The sequence below is a fragment of the Oryzias melastigma genome, linkage group LG22 (genome assembly GCF_002922805.2).
Source record: "Oryzias melastigma strain HK-1 linkage group LG22, ASM292280v2, whole genome shotgun sequence".
Classification (NCBI taxonomy): Eukaryota; Metazoa; Chordata; class Actinopteri; order Beloniformes; family Adrianichthyidae; genus Oryzias; species Oryzias melastigma.
The window spans coordinates 26,190,582-26,210,410 of NC_050533.1; the positions used below are offsets into that span (position 1 = coordinate 26,190,582).

At 39.5% G+C, this 19,829-nt stretch overlaps 1 protein-coding gene across 4 annotated transcripts; it reads left to right on the plus strand.

The window, feature by feature from the left end:
- The first annotated feature begins 181 nt into the window (after positions 1–181).
- On the plus strand, positions 182–14,785 carry si:dkeyp-72h1.1 (uncharacterized protein LOC799956 homolog). Of its 4 annotated transcripts, none has more exons than XM_024261879.2 (5): positions 183–339; positions 9,439–9,566; positions 9,891–9,969; positions 10,904–11,078; positions 13,890–14,785. In XM_024261879.2, the coding sequence occupies exons 2-5, from the start codon at positions 9,547–9,549 to the stop codon at positions 13,955–13,957; spliced, it is 342 nt and encodes a 113-aa protein (XP_024117647.1). In that variant the 5' UTR covers positions 183–339; positions 9,439–9,546; the 3' UTR covers positions 13,958–14,785. The 4 variants fall into 4 exon arrangements, with proteins under 4 accessions (XP_024117790.1, XP_024117647.1, XP_024117721.1 ...); XM_024261953.2 differs by lacking the exon at positions 183–339 and adding an exon at positions 366–841; XM_024262022.1 differs by lacking the exon at positions 9,439–9,566 and having other exon boundaries at positions 182–339.
- Positions 14,786–19,829: the final 5,044 nt, after the last annotated feature.

Genomic DNA, 19,829 nt, shown 5'->3' on the forward strand with positions numbered 1-19,829 from the left:
AATCAGTTTCCCAAATTTCCCAAAACATGTACACATTAGTTTGAATTATTTATGTATTTTGGTTTCACTGTTTATTTTATCTTCTTAATTCCAAGCAACATATCACTTCTTGGAAAGCTCTCATTTCCCACACTCCCTAAAGGCATCAGTAGACACGCTCGACTGCGCAGACTCAGAACTCTTTACTATCAGCGGATCTGTGGTTGCGCCTGTCGCCCACAGCGGCGCATCATCATCATCATCATCATCCTCATCATCGTCGTCGTCATCCTCAGCATCAGTGTGATGAAGCAGCGAAGGCGGGAGCCCCTGTGAGAGTGTGGAGCAGCCTGCAGACAGGTACGGAGCGCAGACGCACATCTACACGGCTCAGGATTTCTGTGACAGGAAGGAAAGGGTTAGAGACAGTTTACAGGGAAAGTCACTTCAGGGGGACTTCGGGGCTTAGTTTCCCGCACAGATCATTACATTAGAAGGTTTGCGTGAAGTAGCCTACTTGAGGTGCCCGCGCGCAGCCAGTGCGCCCTCGGACCGCGCTGCCTGCGCGCACTGATTTGACAGCATTGAAAGCAGTAGAACAAGCGGCAGAAAGAGGCAGCAGTCCTGGGGGGCGTCCTGCTTGTCAGCAGAGGAACATGTGTGAAAAGTGAAATGTTGATGTTGTGAGGAGAAAAAAGGCTGCGGAGCCTGAAGGAGCAGATCCAGCCTCTGAAGAACGGAGGCTCGGTCCTGTTCCTTCCTCTCTTCACAACATGAAGTCTGAGCACAAATAGCAGAGGAGGAAGACGAATCTGAATCCAGACAGGCTTGATCTGAACAGCAGACATGCAGGAGGGAGAAGGTGAGTTGGGCTCCATGGTTTCCTCCAGATCTGTAAGTGCTGGGAGAGTGCACGTGAGCAGAGCTGATCTCAAGCGTTTGCTTTCAGAATTGATGAGATTTCGTCACAGTTTAATTACAGTTAATTATTTATTTGAGAAAAACAATATTTGAAGGCTTTTGTTCCAGGGAAATTGTTGGTCATCAGATTAAACTGTTTCTCCCTGATGCCCCAATAAAGAAAATGTTTACAAAAGAACGTTTTCAATTTGTACAAATCCCTCTAAAATGACAATAAACGCTTGTTTTTATAATATGAAATATGCGTTTTAAAAGCAAAACCCAAAAGCTTTAACCTTAAATGAGTAAGGATAACCGCGGTGCTCTAAAATCCTCTGCTGAGCGTCTCTCTGAAGAGCTGCAGGTTTCTGGCTGTCATGGGGGGCAGCAAAGTGTGATCATGGGATTATGCAACACTGTTGGCAGGTATCATCTCTGCCAAAAAAAGAGTCTTTTCAAGTGTAGCTGTAGCTGGAACCAGCTGTGAAGGAGCACAGAATCCAATCCCATCTTCCAATATCCGCTCTTTTTCCAATATCACATTTTCACTTCCCGTTTTTGAATTACTCAGGAGTCTCTTAAGCAAACTGCGTTTTTACAGATGAAACGTTTCTTCATCTCAATTAAACGTTTGTACTCATCACATTTAACAACATACTGTGGTTCATTAAACTATGACAGCAATGACTGGTTGATAACAGGGCTGGGGAGCATGCAGAATTATAATAATGTGACTGAACTGAGATGGAATGTTCCCTGATTCATTTTTTCACTTTGAGAGAGTGAGGAGGTGAACCCCTTGAAGGAAAGGTTCTGCTCTGGTGCAGGATGGTGGTAGTAGAGGATTTCTGAAGACAGTGGCGTTTGTGATTTGGGGCATCAGTGACAGAAAGCGGGTCCACGAGCATTTGGACTTTTGAAGCTGTTTTCCTCTTCTGGGATGTTCCCAGCATCCTGCAGTGATCCCTCCTCCAGCTCAGCATCATTCTGTCTTTCTCCGAGTTTCTGCACAGCAGCACTCTGCCGGGAAGCAGTCATGAGAAGCGACATGTGTTAAGAGAGATTTGTTAGAGAAAATCTCTATTTACATTTCTGTTTGTACGGATTTCTTGTCACAACTGTGGAGGAATGTAGAGTAGGACTACAGGCAGAACACCGTTATTTCACTATTCTTTGATTTACTTTGGTAAATGAATTTAAACTCTGCAGAAAAGAGGACAATGCAGTGCCTCAACCGCAGTTTAGGAACCTGCTGCTCTGATAATCAGGAGCAACAATTTTGTTCCTGAATTTTAAGAAAGTTTGGAAACAAAAGAACTTAATGAAATCTGGTCACCAAAGAGAAGCTACAGGTGACCTGATACTCAATATTTACCACAAATGAACAAACCCGAAGTTTTGACAAAACAAAGATCAACATTATCAGAAGTAAACTGCATCTTGGTTCATGGATAATGTTCTATTGGTGATTAACTCAAGATTTTACAAATCATTTTGGAATGGATTTTTTAATTCTTATATTTTCAGTCATTTTGAAATGAAAAAAGACATTGAATAGTGTCTGAAAAAGAGCAGATTTGATTCTGTACTTTCACTGCATTGCTGTAGTCAACATTTATTTATTTATCTATTGTCTGTACAGATGCAAATCACATCCATCCATCATCCGTCCATCATCCATCCCTCCATCCATCCATCCATCCATTTTCCAAACCCACTTATTTTCTCTTGGGATCACAATGTTGCTGGAGCCTATCCCAGTGAATGACTGTTCAGTCAACAAACCATAAAAAATATATATAACGCTGAAGGATTTTTTTTTTTTTTTGTCTTTTTGGTCTGTTTGTTTGTGTTATGTCAGTGTCAATTGTGTTAGTGTTGTGGTATCAAAAAAAGGAAGAAAACTAATAAAAAAAAAGAGAATCACAAAAAAAAAAAAAATGTAGCCAATTTATAGCCGGCACTGACCCCTAGTTAATAGAATAGAAAAATTAAATAGAATAGAACTGAATAAAAGATAGAATAAAATAGAAAAATTGAGCCAAATTGAATAAAATAAAACTAAAAAAAAATAGAATAGAATAGAATGGAATGGAACAGAATGGAATGGAACAGAATAGTGTTGACTTGGTGCAGATGAGCTGATCTGAAGGCTCAGAGGAACCACTGATGTTTTCCTGATGTGAAAGCAGAAATAACCTGATCTGTCTTCACATTCATGACTTTCTCCAGCTTTGAACATGACACCTCTCTTCAGATCTTTCATTGGTTGGTTTCAGCTCCGCCCTCTCCTCCGTCTCAGCCTCAAAGTTTGCATCTCTGTATGACAACACCTGCAGTCAGGTGTGTCCTTCCGGGAAGTTTAAGCAGAAAGTGTCTGTGAGTTTTCAGGTAAACTGATGGTGTTTGGTTGATTTTTATTTGGATTTAAACACACATAATTATTGACAAAGCATAATATGAAATAAACCATCAGGCTGGCGTTTTTCTGTGTTTTAGTTTGACACCAGCAGAAGAGAATCTCATGATGGGATTTTCCAGAGTCTCATTCTTCATGTTTCGTTGTTTTGTAGTTTTCCGAAGGAAAACATCAGATTCTGCCTGCAAAGGAAACAGAAGTGGTCTCAGATAACTCAATAATAGTCATAAATAACGACATAAAGAAACATTAGGGCATAGATATGTGTATTTAAAGTTCTACAAACAGGATGAGTTTTTTTCACAGCTCCTCCTCGACTCACTAAGAAATGGTTGAGATTTCAGTGAAACAAACTTTCTGAAAGATTAGTCACCTACAAACGCCTGTAGCTAGATTCTGGACACCGAAGCATGAACTGAAGTATCACAGGCTCCAGAACTGAAGTATCTGAGCGCTTCCTGTCTCAACCAAAGCAGAAGCGAGGCGACTTCCTCTAGACGGGCCGATCAAACCACAGCGTGAGCCAAAAGAAAGTCACGCCTGGCAGCAACATTCAAATTCTTGTATTTGTAAGGCTTGCATCAGCGCTCTGCAGGAACCCGATCAGAACTCCAATCACGTGCACAAGCCTCCATTTGCTTCCTATAGAGCAGCAGACCACGGCTGACCGCTCCGCCTCGCGCCAGAACAACAAAGCCCGTCTCTGATGAGGAGAGAGCGGCGTCTGCCCGCTCAGGTGACACTGAAAGCCAGGTGCAGGTTTTACAGAGACGGCTCACAGCACAACACAACAGCACCCCCAAATCAACCTTCTGCACTCAGGCTAAACCCACGTCTCAGACAATCACAGGCAGAAAATCTCACTTGGTCGTCCCCATGGAAACAGCAACTGCCTGTGTGATTGTAGGAAAGTAGCATTTCTGATAACTTGTCACTTGAGAAGTCGCCTTTCACCACTGAGCATGCTATTATTGTGGGCAGTCCTGTAAAGGAGATGTGTCATGCTTATTTCTCAAAGGCTCGCATATTTTCTGAGGTCCTAATGACACGTTTGGGTCACGCGTCGTTGAAAGTTCCCCACAGACAGCGCAAAGGCTCAGCTGCGAACTGTCTGAGCACTTCTGTGAGCGGCAGCCAGCACCAGAGATGTGTTTGTGTCAGGACACGGTCTGCATGTTGGCTTTTCACTCGCTTGTTGGCATTGAAATGAGACAAGAGTTCCTATTTTCCTTCTTGTCTTGTCTCAGTCTCTTTCACACCTGAAGAGCAGCTGAGCGGTCTGTGGTTGTCAGCCGCCACATTGACATGGTAATTCAAACACAGAGACCCTCCTGCTTCATCACGAGCAGAGGAGGAGGAGGAGGAGGAGCAGGGGGCGCTGCTGGTTACAGGCTCATTCTGAGTTATCAGGCATTTTGGCCATTGGCTGTATCATAGACCGTTTATAGCAGGGGTGTCAACATCAACCACACAAGAGGCCAGAATCCAAAACTCACCGTAGGTCATGGGCCGAACAAGATAAACATTTATTGAACACTAAAATTAAATCTTTACATTGTAAAAGTGTAAGTTTTTAACATAGTTATCTACTAGATATACAGCATTACCTGCAATAATACTAGAGTGAATGCTGTAAGCTGAATTTGGCCGCTGAAGATGCTGAAATTGATAGTTAAAAATGCTGAAGCTGATAGCCATTTAAAATATTAGGTAAATGGCAAATTAACCTAAAAAAAAAAATAAAATGCAGATTAGTCAAAACAGCTAGCATATAGCTGAACTTCAAAGTAGCCTTGGCGGTGCAACAAAAATGAATAGCAATATTGTTTCTATCCATCCGTACGGTTCTGATCCAGATTCCAGTTCAGACGAGGAAAACAGAGAGATTACGGATCTATTTGTCTGTAAGTGGATAATCAGAATGGAGTGGAGCAGGGAGACTGTAGCCCCCTTTTGTTGTTTCTACGTCACAACTTCCGGCTTTTTCCTGTGACATTTTGTCTGCTTCTGATTCAGAATAATAAGAATAAAGAAATTCTCAGCTCCATCACGAGGAAATGCTGTAGGAACATGTTAAGACACCAAAAACAAAGGATTTGTTCCTTTAACACCACATTTCTGATGGGATGCTGTAGGAAACAGAAGAGCTACAGCTACAGAAGTCCTTCAGCTTTAATGAATCATTTTAATCATCACTGGTAAACGCTGTTAAAGTAGCTGTTGCAGTTCTCTCCATGGTAGCAGAGTGCTGCTTTTTCTTTTTTACTACAGCTCAGGATTAACTTTAAACATGAAGACATGTCTCATTGACTGTAGTTGTAAGTCTGTTCTGCTCTGAAGAACACAGTAAGTCTTACCTAAAGAGTCTGATCTCGCCGTCACGCTCCACCAGCACCAGGCTGCCGGGCTGACCGAGAACACGGAGAGCAGCGGAGCAGCTCATCAGAACAACAGAGAGTCCTGCAGAACAGTCAGAGCTGCAGGGGCTCTCCGTCCCTCTGGGAAACAGGAACATTACTACATAAAATTACTAAAAGATAAACATTTATTTTATGTGTTTGTAGATCAGGATCATTAAAAGCAAACTTTTCTAAATTTTTTGTTTCCGAATATTTTGGGTTGGTTCTGAAAGCATGTGCTGGTGTTTTGGTGCAAACCCTGACAGCTCATGGAGTCCGATCCAGACGGAGGGATCCAGACCTGGTACAGACCTTCAGCAGGGTGTAGACCAGAAGGACTCTTCCACATAGTCCAACGCTAAATAGAAATGAACAAACCCTCCTCTGTATAAAACATTTTGAAAATAATATGGTGTTTGGCCAAAAAAATGTAAAATGTCCAAAACTTTTTGCCATTCTAAAATAACCGTCTTTATTTTCAGCTTCAAATGTTCTGTTTTTTAGCTACGTTTTCAAACATGTAAAGAAGAGTATTTATGTTTTATCAATATATATATATTCATGAAAAAAACATATTAGGGCTGTGAATGTTGAGGCATTTACACCCAATTAATAACTGGTGTCAAGCCAGCACGCTCTCGTTAGACTGCTGTCAAGTGAGCGCTCTCTCAAATACGGGTGAAACTTTGAGGGTAAGAGTACATGAAAGGATACTATAAGTGAGAAGTGAAATGGTTCTGTGGAAACCAGGAGGTACGCTTTACTCTCACTTTGAAATGAAGCCTTTCTTGCTGCTACCATAATGATTGTATTAAAGTCGCACGCCGTATTCCAGAGAGGGCTCACTTGACAGCAGTCTAACGAGAGCGTGCTGGCTTGACACCAGTAATTAATAGAACATATCTAATTAAGTTAAAATTTAACAGGCGTCCTGCCGTGCAGCTGTGAGATCAGCGTAATAAAACTCTTCCTAAAAAAGACTTCAACATTTTTTTTGTATATTCTGTGATTGAGATTTTATTAAATTAAAGAAATAATATGGTATTTATTGTAGTTTTTGGACAAAAGCGATATTTTATTTTAATAAATTAGGCGGAGAGCGAATGTCAATCTGACAGCTGTAATGCAGCAGCAGCTCATTGGGGGGCAGGGGGCGGAGCCAAACGGAGGAAACTGACCACTTATTTTACTTTGGGATGGGGACCGACATGAATTTTCCACAATAACAAGCGCCGGCGTTGTCTAAAATTTGCGGACACTCTGCGGTTCACCACATAAATCCCGCCCACCGACGTCCCAGGAGGTGTGCAGTTCAGACACGCCCCCGCCTGTGTAGATTCCAGTCGAGCCGACCAGAAATCCAGCTGGATCGAACTTCTCCAAAAAATGTTTTGTTTTTCACAAACAAAATCAATAAAATTTATGAGAAAAAAAAGAAAAGCTGAAAAAACAGAATTCCAGGAAAAATGTAAATAAGAAAGCAGTGATAAATTGTTCTTTTTTTGCTGCCTGGTGTTGCTTTAGCCTGAATTTTCTTTTTTTGTATTTTAATTCAAAATCTTGTTGATTAGTTTTTATTCTTGTTGTTTTTATAAAATTACAGTTAAAACTTTAATTCTGTGGGGTAAAAACAGTTTGTTAAACATTTTGGGGGTTTTCACAGCAAAAATAATTCATATTTCCCTCATGGAATTTTTCTTTTTTTTTTGTCTAGTGTGTGAATAAAACATGGAAAAATAACAAAAAAAAGGTGATTAATCACGATTAATTTTTCCCAGATTTGCGATTATTTATTTATTTTTTAATTGATTCCTGGCCCTAATGTATATATATATATATATATATATATATATATATATATATATATATATATATATATATATATAGTTTGGGGTTTTAGTTCTGCCTCCATTCTGTCTGGCAGCTGTTGAAAAGAACAGTTTTCCCGATCCTGCCTTTTAAATAATTCAAGCTGCAGGTACGAGTCTGTCCAAACCTTCTCGGTTTTTCGATCTGCATCGCACTAAGGTAGAGCTTCATCCTGAGGAATCACAGCTGACAGTGTCTGAGTGCGGTTTACAGAGGAGACGTCTTTAAAAAATGAATCATCTGGACTGCAGTTTGAGCAGCTCTTCAACCTGCATGAATCACTCGGCTTCACAGATGTGGTGTTTACCCACGCAAGTCCACACTGTAAAAGAAATGATTGTATTTAATACTGGAAGTCCTGATGAGGATTGAGTTAACTTTAGACCACACAGAACCCAGCACTATGAAAACAGGAAGCTGTACTTGTGTTTTTGAAGGCGTTGTTCTATCTAGACGTTCCTGTAGAAAAGAAATCTATTTTAGGTCAGAGATGTTCTACATCAGAACCTGATGAAAATAATCCGGGTTTCTGTCGCCCCAAGTTGGGCTGCTAGAAGTGATCGTTTTCTGTTATTTCACTTCTCTTAGGGAATATCAGCTGAAGCTTTTGGTAAACACGGCTTCCTGATGTGCTTTGTTTGGTCTAGTTCTAGACTCCAGCTGGGCTACTGCTCTCTGGATGGCTCACGCCACTTTTCACAAACTACTGGAATTATGTTGATCGTGTTAATGGCTGAAAAGTTACAGTAAACCAAAGAACACAAACACTGGAGCTCCAGTGTTAAAGGGATAAATGATCAACTTTGGAATTTTGTGTTTATCTCTTGACTAAATTTCAGACCTTTAGAAAAATGTCTGACAGAGAGTAGGTCCTTAAATGCCACCAGCAAACATCAAACCATCTTGTAATAAGTCATCAGAGATTATCCAGAACAGCATTTTTCTGGTTTTCTGTCACAGTTGGGCTGCAGTGAACAGGAATGAGTGTAACACACACGTGGATGGGTTTAGCTTAAACCAGACAGCAAAAAAGACAAAATCAGGAAAACCGAAGCTCGCTTTGTGCTGGGAAGGTCCTCAGTCAAACTGCTGTGATTGACAGCAAACTGTTTTTTGTGTTTGAGATCTATAGCAATGCTGGACTAAAACAAAGATCTGACCTTCTGGATGTGGACACTCCATCTCTGTCCCTAACATCACCTGTGTCTGTGTAGCATTGGCTCATTGGTTTGCTCCAGATGAAAGTTGCCACTAGTTATTTCCATATGTAGTGACAGTTTTGTGTCATAATCTCAAAGAGTGCCACAAGTCTCAGTGATTCTGGCTGATCTCTTGAGTCACTTGTTTATTCTGTGCAGCGCGTGAAGGATTTCTGCAGGAGGATGTCCCTGCAGGATCAATACTGTCCTGTTAACCTTTCATAGATGACTGACTGCAGTTCAGCTTCATCATTTCTTCAAATTCAATGAATACAGTTAAAAAAATGTTCTTTGCCGCTCCACTGCACAGATGTGACAGAGATGTCAAACTCAATCGCACAGGGGCCAAAATCCAAAACACACTTTAGATCGCAGGTCGAACAGGATAAACATTTAGGGAACACTCTAAAAGTACATTTTTAAAACTTTAAAACTGTAACTTTTTGCTATAATTATGAACTAGATATATAGCATTACCTGTGATAATGCTAGTGTGAATGCTGTAAGCTGAATTTGGCTGCTGGAGAGATTGGCTGAGATTGATAGCTAGAAAAAGCTGATGTTGATAGCTCTAAAATACCCTAAAAAAATCTCCATATCTCCATCCTCAGCATCCTTTTACCAACGTCATCACTGCTCCTCCTAAACTATCTCCATCTGCATTTATCTCCAGATCTACCATGATCTGATCCTCTGATGGATTCACTCCTGATATATCCTGGTCACTCATAAAGAGAACCTCAACATCTTCACCTCTGCCAGCTCCACTTCTCCTTTCTGTATGTTTTTGGCTTTACACAGGTAAAATATGGTCAAACCTGTAGGGGGCACACAGGTGTTCTGGAGGAAGTTTTAAAATAGTAGACCACTCGGTGAGCCTCTAGAGTTCAAATGTACATGCATGTTTTTTCCTATGGGCGTGCTACAGGCGGCAGGTCATAGTAAATTCTTAATCAACACATCAGGGTAAGTGAAGTAGGTGAGATGCAGGCGTGTCGTACAGATTGTTTTTTTCAACCCTGCAAACTGTACACCATGCAAAGAGGCTGTTATTTTAAAAATGAAGCTGGATCTGAGTCCTGTTAGCTGCTTTTTTTACTGGTGATCCTGAATGTTTTTCTCCAGGATGACCGAAGTGATAACCTCAGTGGAGCCGGGGACGGAGGACTTTGGTGGGGGAGGAGCTGGAGGAGAGCAGGACTCTGTATCCTACATGATGTGTGTGTGTTGGTGTGAATGTGTGTGTATTGGATTTAATTTACAAATCCAAAAATCTGAGCTGTACTGCAGGAGAGGAGCCTCTTTATGTGTGTGAATCTGTCACTAAGTTGGAGTTTTGAGATCTGGAGAACAATGCAGGAAAACCTTCTTGCCGTTACAAATTCTGCAAGTTGTACCACTTATAAACCTGAGTTTAGTCAGTGAGAACAACTCTGAGAGACAGAATGTCAAATACAATCCAGGAAATCACGTTGAATGAATTTTTTAAATAATGTTTTCATATAGTAGTGCAGGTAAAAAAGTGTTTGGTCGATAACAAAAGTCCATCTTAACACAATCTCATGTAACGGTGGTTGTCAACGACAGAGGTCAAAAGTTTCCTAAAGGTATTCATTATTTTTGTTCCATTTTCTAATAATTACTCCAACAGTTGATCTCTTCTCTCCAAGCTGCTTGATTATTGCAGATTGGTTCATCCCAGTCTCGCTGAGGTCTTCTTGCTCCTGGTGTCCTCTGACAGCTCTTTGGTCATGGTGGAGAGGTAGCAGTCTGACTGTTTAAGGGTGTAGAATAGCGAGAATTTATACAGATAATCATTTCAAACAGGTGATTTGAACTTCTTAAAAGAGTAACAGGCCGACAGGGACAGGATTCCTGCTGTTTGTAGGAAATACGTGATTATTTTCTGCATTGTTAAATTATTTGAAATTTAAACTAATTTTCAGGATTTCTTTTAACTTTCCATTTACATTCCATGAACTTTGCAGACCAAACACCTTTTTCAGTCGAACAATTGAATGAAATGTAACATCATCTTTACTTTGTTTGGTTTGTGCTTTACACGGCACTTTAAAACGTGAGTTGTGGTAAAGGATGGTTGAACTCTAATCAGTAAACCTTACATAAGTTACCAACAGATCTTCCCAGATGTCCATGAGAGGAACCCAAAGCTGTCCAAGAGGCTTCCTTCAATCGTGGTGGAGCCCACAGATGCAGCTGAGGTGGAGAGCGGAGAGCTCCGCTGGCCGCCGGATGAAAGCAGCTCTGCAGAAGCTCAATCTGAGAGGCGGAGCTCAGACAAACACGCTGCAGGTGAAGAGGAAACACAAGCTCAGCTGTACATTCAGGCCCAGCAGGTTAAAGTGAGCCAGTGTGGAAAGTATAGAGAAACTCTGGCAGCAGCTCTCTCATCTACAGCTTCACAGTCTGTTTGAAGAGCAGACGGAACACGCTCACAATAGTCATGTCTGAAAAAGCTGGACACATGAATCAGCGTCTTGTCTGGACATGAAATCTAAGTGTTCTTATTACATTAAGATGCTAAACCAGGGGTGTCAAACTCAATCACACAAGGGGCCAAAATCCAAAACACATCTTAGGTCGCGGGACGAAGAGGATAAACGTTTATTTAAAACTCTAAAATGACATTTTTAAAACTTTAAAACTGTAACTTTTTAACATAATTATGAATAATAAACAGGCAGGAATATTATTCCAGAATAAATCAACTTAAACCTTAAATAACTTTCAATATTTTACTGTCTATTAAAATATATTTTGTCAAAATAATACAAATTAGAAATAAGTGCAAGATAACATTGGGCCATTAAAAACAATAAAGTAAAATGATCTGGAGGGCCGGATAGAATTATTCGTAGCCCCCCCTGAGCCTTGACTTGGGCACATGAGTGCTAAATAGTTGTAGCCAAAATGAGATCAAATATTGGGGTTGAGTCTATTGAAATTCCAAGATGTCATGTTTTTTATTCATGTAGAATTCATGTCATTTATCTACACATTTTCCTATCCTCCCAAAGACTCCTGTCTTTTCCTCAATGACCCGGAGGACATTTGGGAAGCAGCTCTCAGCAGCAGCTAAAGGTGTAATGGTGGTCTGTTGTCAGCGCTAAAGTCAAGCGTTGTTTGCATAGCTTTGGTATGAACGATTCTCTGAGCAGGATATTCACCAGAGGGAGCATGAACAGACTGAAAACCACAAGTCCAGGAACTGAACCTTGAGGAACTCCATAATTTTGAAAATTGTACAACCTCTGGCATTAAAAGGCATTAAAAGGCACAAAATCTTTCACATACTGTAACTTTTCAACTGGTAACACAATCAATGTAATTCCAGTAGATTCTGAAGGAGAAAAAGAGCTCACACTGCTTTTCAGAGTCTACTAGAACAATTAAAAAATGACATTAAATCAAAGAACATAAACACTGGAGCACATAAACACAACACTTCTCTACAGTTTTCTACCAAACAGCTTTTTCAACATTTTCTTTTTTTTCCTTTTTAGAAAAAGGAGATTGGAAATTGTCTTGTAAACGCTGAACAAATCATTAAACATGGAGGAGGCTTTTCTTCAGAAGAGGTTTAGCAACTGTAATCTGACAGAAAAAAGAAATAGACTTTTTAGTGATTTTAGTAATCTTGTTATCAAAACGTTCAGCTCATTCAGGACTGCTTGTATTTTTGGTGTTCATAAACTTTATAGTTTTTGAAATATTGATCAAAATATGCACCCATAGGAAATGAATGAGAAAGTCTTAAAATTTCAAAATGTTAAGTAGATTAGCAACAAGCCTTTGAATATATTCATGGGCTATGTTTTCATCCATTGTAGTAATTTTCAAAAACTTTGAGTTCAGCTAATTTTTAGCAACATGCTAACGTTTTTGACTGATTTAGTTTACTGAGGAATTTTAGGTGTTTTGGAGTTTAGCTAGTATTTAAGCAACAAGCTAACTTTTTTGGCTAATTTGGCATCTAATGTCTTCTGGACTATTTAATCAACAAATTTAAGGTTTTGCAAATAGTTTTTCAGCAAATCCCTTCAGCAATTAAAGTAAATTGTGTCATCATTTTCAGCTAAAAGCTTCAGCATCTTCAGCGACTACTTTCAGCAAAAAACATTCACACTAGCATTATCACAGGTAATGCAACTTTTCTAGTTGATGTTGATGTTTATGTCATTTGGTAAATAAACCGTTTTTTAGACTTTTGAACTCTGAGGAGTTGCAGTTTTATACGTTTCACAATCAATGAAATGACTAAAGTGTGATTCTTTGTCAAACATAGGATGTTGTCATACACTTTGTTTTAAAGTGTGGGAAGGAAGTTTTATTCTGAACCAAAACATTACAAATCAGTATTCCTGGATAAAACTGGATGAGCTTCAAGTGTTTGGTTTGCTCAGCAGTGAAGATCCTAATCCTACTGACATTTTTGTCAGATTTGCATATTTTCCTCCTGAACTTTAGTAAAGGTTACTCCTCTTTAATGTTCGACACACATGAATGGGATTTTATCTGAAGGAACTGATTAACACCACTGGGGAAGTTATTGTGATTTTATGCGTCACATCTGTGGTAACAAGTCTATGATATTAGTCAAAGAGCTCTCCATAAATGAGGTTTTTCTCTGCAGGTTTGCAGGGTCAAATCCACTCCATCCACAGCTGCTGTTGGTTCTGCACAGACTATCAGCATTAAAAAGCATTTCAGTTTGTTACATGCAGCAGAACAGGCAGTTCTTAGTTTGTTTCCCATCAAATAGGTAGATATTAGACTTTATTGGTTGTTGACACAGACATATAGAGCTTCTCATTTAATCCTTTTACACCTAGACATCGCCGGTGACGCTCAAACACAAAATCTTTAACATACATTCCACTGGAATTATCCTGTTAAGGGTTGGAAAGTTTCAGTAAATTAAAGAACATAAACATTGGTGCCCCGGTGTTAAAACTGCTTGAATTAAATTACATGAGAATGGAGCAACACCAGAGATCTTAGCAGCCACTTGTTATTTGAGCTTTTTGTTTTTCACGATTCTAACGTTTGGTCCAAACTTGTGAGTGTGGCTGTTTAAAACCTCCAGCTGTGTGTTTCTTTCAGATGAGGAGAAGGCGGACGTCGGCGGGGATGAAGAAGGTTTAGGGGTGGAGATGCAGGACTCCAACTAAAGAGGAGAACCTCCTGAGAAAGGCAGTTCCTGAGCGTGATTCCAGGCTTGGACGGCTGATGTGAAGCCATGGGAGGAGCACACTCGAGGAGGAGGAGAGCTGTTTTCTGAACCCCAGCACATGGGCTTGGAGCCTGAGAAGCGCCACCACATTCTACATTATTTTTTACCAAAAAACAATCGATCCTCAGACTTGCAAGTAGAAAAAGATTAACTGAAATATTCCAGTCCAAAAGTCTCCATGAAAACTTTGGTTGCTTGAACCAGAAATACTTCATCTTTAAATGAATGTTAAGAACAAAGAAGGCGTTTGCTGTCTCCGGCTCCAAGCCCCTGTCTGTCCAGACTCCCATCTGATCATCTGATCTGGACGGATATTTCTAAATACTGTATTTGAGTATTTAGCTCATGTGTGCCAACAACTACAAATGGTAGCCCCTGTATTTCGTCTTAGATGTAAACATCACTGTTAGGTGCTTACTGCTGTAGTTGAGTGATTTGGTCTCACTTTGTACTTTGTAATGATACAAGTGTTGGAAGACGAACAAAGCTGTTTCTTTATTTGATATTACTACATTCTTTGATATAAACATATCTAATTCAGTGTACGACATGTCTTCATGCAGTAGGGACTTATTTAAGGAACTGTAATTGTGTTGTTTCTCAACAGTATCTCAGCAATATGTTCACCGGGGGTTCAAGTCACAATTTTGTTACAGAAGTAAAAAGAAAGTATATTTTAGATGTCAGTTTGTCATCACAGACATATTTTTTAAAATTCTGGAAACCTAAATAATTGCACAATGAATAAATCTTCTGAAGTTCTCAATCATTGCTTCTTTGGCTGCCTGACATTCTCCACAGGAGCTCTGCTGCAGGGCTGGATGGGACTCTGAACCCCACCCTCCTCAACCCAAGAACACTTTCACTATAAAAAGTTACGCCATCGCGTAATTTTTACTCGATATAATATACCCAATAAAAAGGGTTTGTCAAAAATCGATCAAATATGACAACACATGATAGAGTAGTTTTGTTTTCAATTGTGGTTTATGTAACAAAATGAAAATAAAAGCAAAAGATCCTAAAAACATACTTAACAATGACTGAAAATTTAGGAATTTGAGAGCAAAAAAATTACAAAAAAGATAAAAATGATACTGGAGACTTTGGGTGAAACCCCCCGCGATAGTGCTCTAGGGTTAAAATTGTTGCACCATTTATTTAGTAGAAAAGAATCCAGTTTATTTATAGATGTCATTTACATGTTAAGCTTTTCCGGTTGTGTTGCCCTAAAGTGCAGCTCTTTTTAATTATAATTTAACTGAAAAAAAATGTTTCAAATCGGTGCGCCATATATTATTTTCTTTAAAAAATTAATTTGATTGCAACTTCTACTATCCTATGCAAAGTCCAACATAAATCCAAACTGAACTGGAAACGGACAAATTCTTTTCTTGTAGAAATCATAGTTGAAGGTGGCTCACTAAAACAAAGCATGTTGACGTGGAGAGTGAGTTTTTTTTGTTTGTTTTTTTGCTTGGTGCTCTGCTCCAACACTCTCCGCGTTCAACATCTCACTTCTCTCCATATCCTTTCTCAGAGCCGGCAGCAGCACACTTCCTGCTCCCTCTGCGATGAGGAGGCTGTTCTCCATCACAGCCCAGCAGCTCACATGGAAAGCATGTGAGCATATTCAGCACCTCTGATAGCGTCAGTCCAAAGGTGAAGATCTGTGCTTGATCTCCTCAGCGTGAGCCTCTGCAGGACAGACAGATTGGAGCCTGCGGTTAAGCTGGGGGGCCATCATGTAGGATGTTATGGCAGTCAGTCATTAAGCTGAAAGACAGCAAACATTTTAATTAAAGCCTGTCTCACACCCACTTTGCAGAGGAGCAGAAACTTGAATGTGGGATGTTGACAGATGCAGACAACGTTCCTGATTCCAGTCCGTGGTCTCATCTTTGTTTTTCACATTAAATATCAATAAACTGGAAGGCTTCTTTGTTTAGTCTATGAATATAATTGGACACGGAGGTGAATCATGACAGGACTGTTGTTTTCATTGAAGTCCACTCCTATCATCTATTGATCTATTTTCCAAGTGTTTCCATGCAGTGATCTTTGAATTTTGATTTTAGTCGCGATCAAAAAACCTGTAGTGTCTGCAAAGCAGCAGGAGTTCATCAGAAATTCACCTCTGAGTTGTGGGCGGGACTGTTAGCACAGAGCAACGCCCCCATCACCCACCCATCTGTTTACACCAGGAGAGTCAAACTCAATCACACAAGGAGACAAAATCCAAAACACACCTTATGTCACGGACCGAACAGGATAAACACTCTAACACTCTAGAACTACATTTTTAAAACTTTAAAACTGTAACTTTTTAACATAATTATGAACTAGATATATAACATTACCTGTGATAATGCTAGTGTGAATGCTGTAAGCTGAATTTGGCTGCCGAAGATGCTGAAATTGATTGCTAAAAACACTGAAGCTAATAGCTGAAAATGCTGAAGCTAATAGCCAGCTAAAATATTAGCTAAATCCCAAATTAGCCTAAAAAAACAAAAAAAAAAAAACTTAGATTACCCAAGACAGCTAGCATGTAGCTAAAACGATAGCTAAGCTTCAAAATAGCCTAAAAAACAAAACAAAAAACATAGGCTAGCCAAAATAACTAGCATGTAGCAGAACATAATTATGAATAATAAATAAGGCAGGAATATTATTCCAGAATAAATCAACTTAAACCTTAAATAACTTTCAATATTTTACCCTCCATAAAAATATATTTTGTCAAAATTAAACAAGTTAGAAATAAGTGTAAGATAACATCAGGTCTTTAGTAACTACAGACTTTTATATGTCCCCTATCATCAGAAAAATGCAATAAGAACATGTTAAAATTATATTATTATAATATAATTATATAATTATAATATCTTTAAAGCTGTTTCAACTGTCAGAATCTAAATTCTGGATTGACACTTGGCAGCAGTTTGATGCTCTGGTTCCACCTGGTTTCTGTTTTGCACATTTCTTGAAGTCATAAATCACTGGACATTGCAGCTGCATTTCCACGGCAGTCTTCTTTCAGTCGGTGTCATACTTTGCCATGTCCAGACTGCTTTCTGAACAGATCTCAGTGTGAGGCTGGATTTACCCACAATGCCTTTGCTTCCTAGAGCGCAGCAGCCGGTGGATGGAGAGAAAAAGAGACCACAGGAGAGACGGAGGAGAGGAGAAGAACGTGCACCAAAGAAACTCACAGAGGAAAAGGCAATGTTGGAGTGAAGGGAAAAGCAGAAAGACAAAGTCAGTGTTGATTCCAGTTTACATCTCTGGTTCCATGTCAGCCCTTCACTACTCTGAAAGCTCAAACATTGCAGTGCAGAACCTGTGAGAGTTTAAGCTGCACATATTCACATGAGCAGTAAAGTATGAGCTTTTTTCTTTAGTTTTTTTTAGCGTCTCCTACTTGAAACATGGAGTGCAGACATTTGTGCTAAACAAAAGCAACACTGCCTTAAATACTTCACTAAAGTGATCCGTTTGCTTTAGTGGTCTCAGAATTCATTTTAACAATGACTCGATGCATATCCTAATTTGTGGTTGTTGGCCCGATCCATAGTCCACATAGGTTCATTTTAAATGATCAGATTTTATCTGGTTCACTGACATAAACTGGATCCAGAACATCTTCATCCAAACTTCCAGCAGTGAGACTCAGAGAGAAACACCTGCTACTGAATGGTGTGTACAAACAAACAAACAAACAAGAATGAATGTCAAATCCATTCACATGTTAGTTTGATCAAGTTCAGTCCACTGTTGTTTATCAGAATAATCATTATTAGAACATTCTGTATGGTCACATGACTTTGATCAGTTCAAAGACTGGAATGATGGTTGATCACTTTCTGCTGCATCATGTGTGTGTTGTCTGCTGTGAAGGTTGTTTCTACGTTATACTAAAATAAACAGACCATGTCTCAATCTAAATGTTTTTTTCCAATATCTATATAATTGATTTGTTGAATTTTGAAACAGTTTCAAAGGTAAAGGTCGAGATTAACAACTTGTCTCAGACAGGTTGATCTGGAAACAGGTTGAACAGAAATCGATTCATCGACTCATTGATTCATTGATGCACCTCCAGTGTTTTTCCCATCAGATGCAATTCAGTCGATAGATCAAGTACAACTCGTGTTTGTGAAGGTTGTAGAGTTTAGAGTGGAAAAAAACCAAACAAACTGTCAGGTGAACTTTGTTGCATCAATGAAAGATTGGTGACACAACGTGGATAAACATGCTCTGAGTTTCAGCACTCTGACGAGGAGGTCCTACTGATAAACTGAATGACCTCTTTGTGAGGGGAAAAGGCTGTCTTCAGTTTTCTATATTTCCACTCAGACCAGGAAGTCGTCCTGCAGAAAAAGAAGCAGCAGCTTCTTTGTGTGTTTATTTTAATGTTAATCCTAAGAAAGTTTGTCCTGCAGCCTGAGCTGGCTGACTCCATCACAACACAGCTCACTGAGACGGTTTCTGATTCCACTGGGGATCCGTGGGTTTAAGGGTTTACCCTGATGGGCAGAGAGGAAGCAGAGGCTGAATCGATTGAAGGATTTCCGTCATTACAATCCTGTTTTTGTCAACAACGACTAGTGCACATTTGTAAATCCGCAGTACAAGTTGCCAGAGTTCATTTACTAACTAGACAAAAAGTGTTAAAGTTAGAAAGAAATGATCAAATCACATGAATCCTGGGCTTTTGATTGATCACATAACTGAGTTGGTACATGTGTAGGTTAAGGATGAGAGCTTCAAAAGAGCAGAACTCTTTCAATCAGAAAAAGGCCAAAGTTACCACATTGCCACCTTGTGTCCTCCTGCCGTCTGACCGCCGGAGTACGACTTCTCACTGAGGAAACCCATGACGGTGACGAACTGAAGTTGTACACCTGGGTCAGGTGGGCAAAGTAGGTCAAAAGAGGAGGACAAATTTGTTACAACTTCTATCAGGGAAATAAAAAAACCCAAAACTTTCTAACCATTCTGACTTTGTTAAGAAAAAATAAAATGAATGAATTCATGCTGCAATTAAATCTTAATATCAAAGAACCAAAAGTTAGAAACAATGACGCATATTTGAAAATGTTCGGTGAAGTTAGAACCACAACCTGGTAAAGCTGCTTCTGATTCTCACTTCTCCTTCAAAATAATAGTCTACTTCTTGGAATTTCCTCTGAAAAAAATGTCTTTGTTACAAAAATATAAAAAGCAAACATTAACATTCCATTTAAAGGAGACCTGTCCAGGGTGTACCCCACCTTCACCTAACAGTACAGAACAGGCTCTGGCAACCCTGTGACCCTGAAGAGATGCAGCGAGTTATAGGGGCCATACCACACTTTCAGTCTTTCAGAGTAAACTATTCCATATATATGATCACATATTACCTTTGGAACACTAATACATTATTTATGAAATATGACTTACATTTGTGGAGTCTTTTGGTAGCCGAAAGTAAAACGACTTGATTTCTGAGGCTCCACCCTTCATTCCGTGATGGTACCACCCACTTCATGACATCATCCTAGATTGTCATCGAGTCACCCACGAAAAAAAAACATCCAATTATTATCATTTTTTTCATGTATATACAGTGCAGTCTGGGCATTTATCCCCCAAATTTGGTACAAACAGAAAGATGATGCTAATTGGTTCATTTGCAGTGAAATTCTTCCAAAAACGTAGAAAGCACCAGATGAACGTTTTAGAATTTATTGAAATGATGAGAACATTGTTCTGAATAGCACTGGCTTTGAACGTATCTTTTCTCTTTGAAGCGCCTAAATTCTATC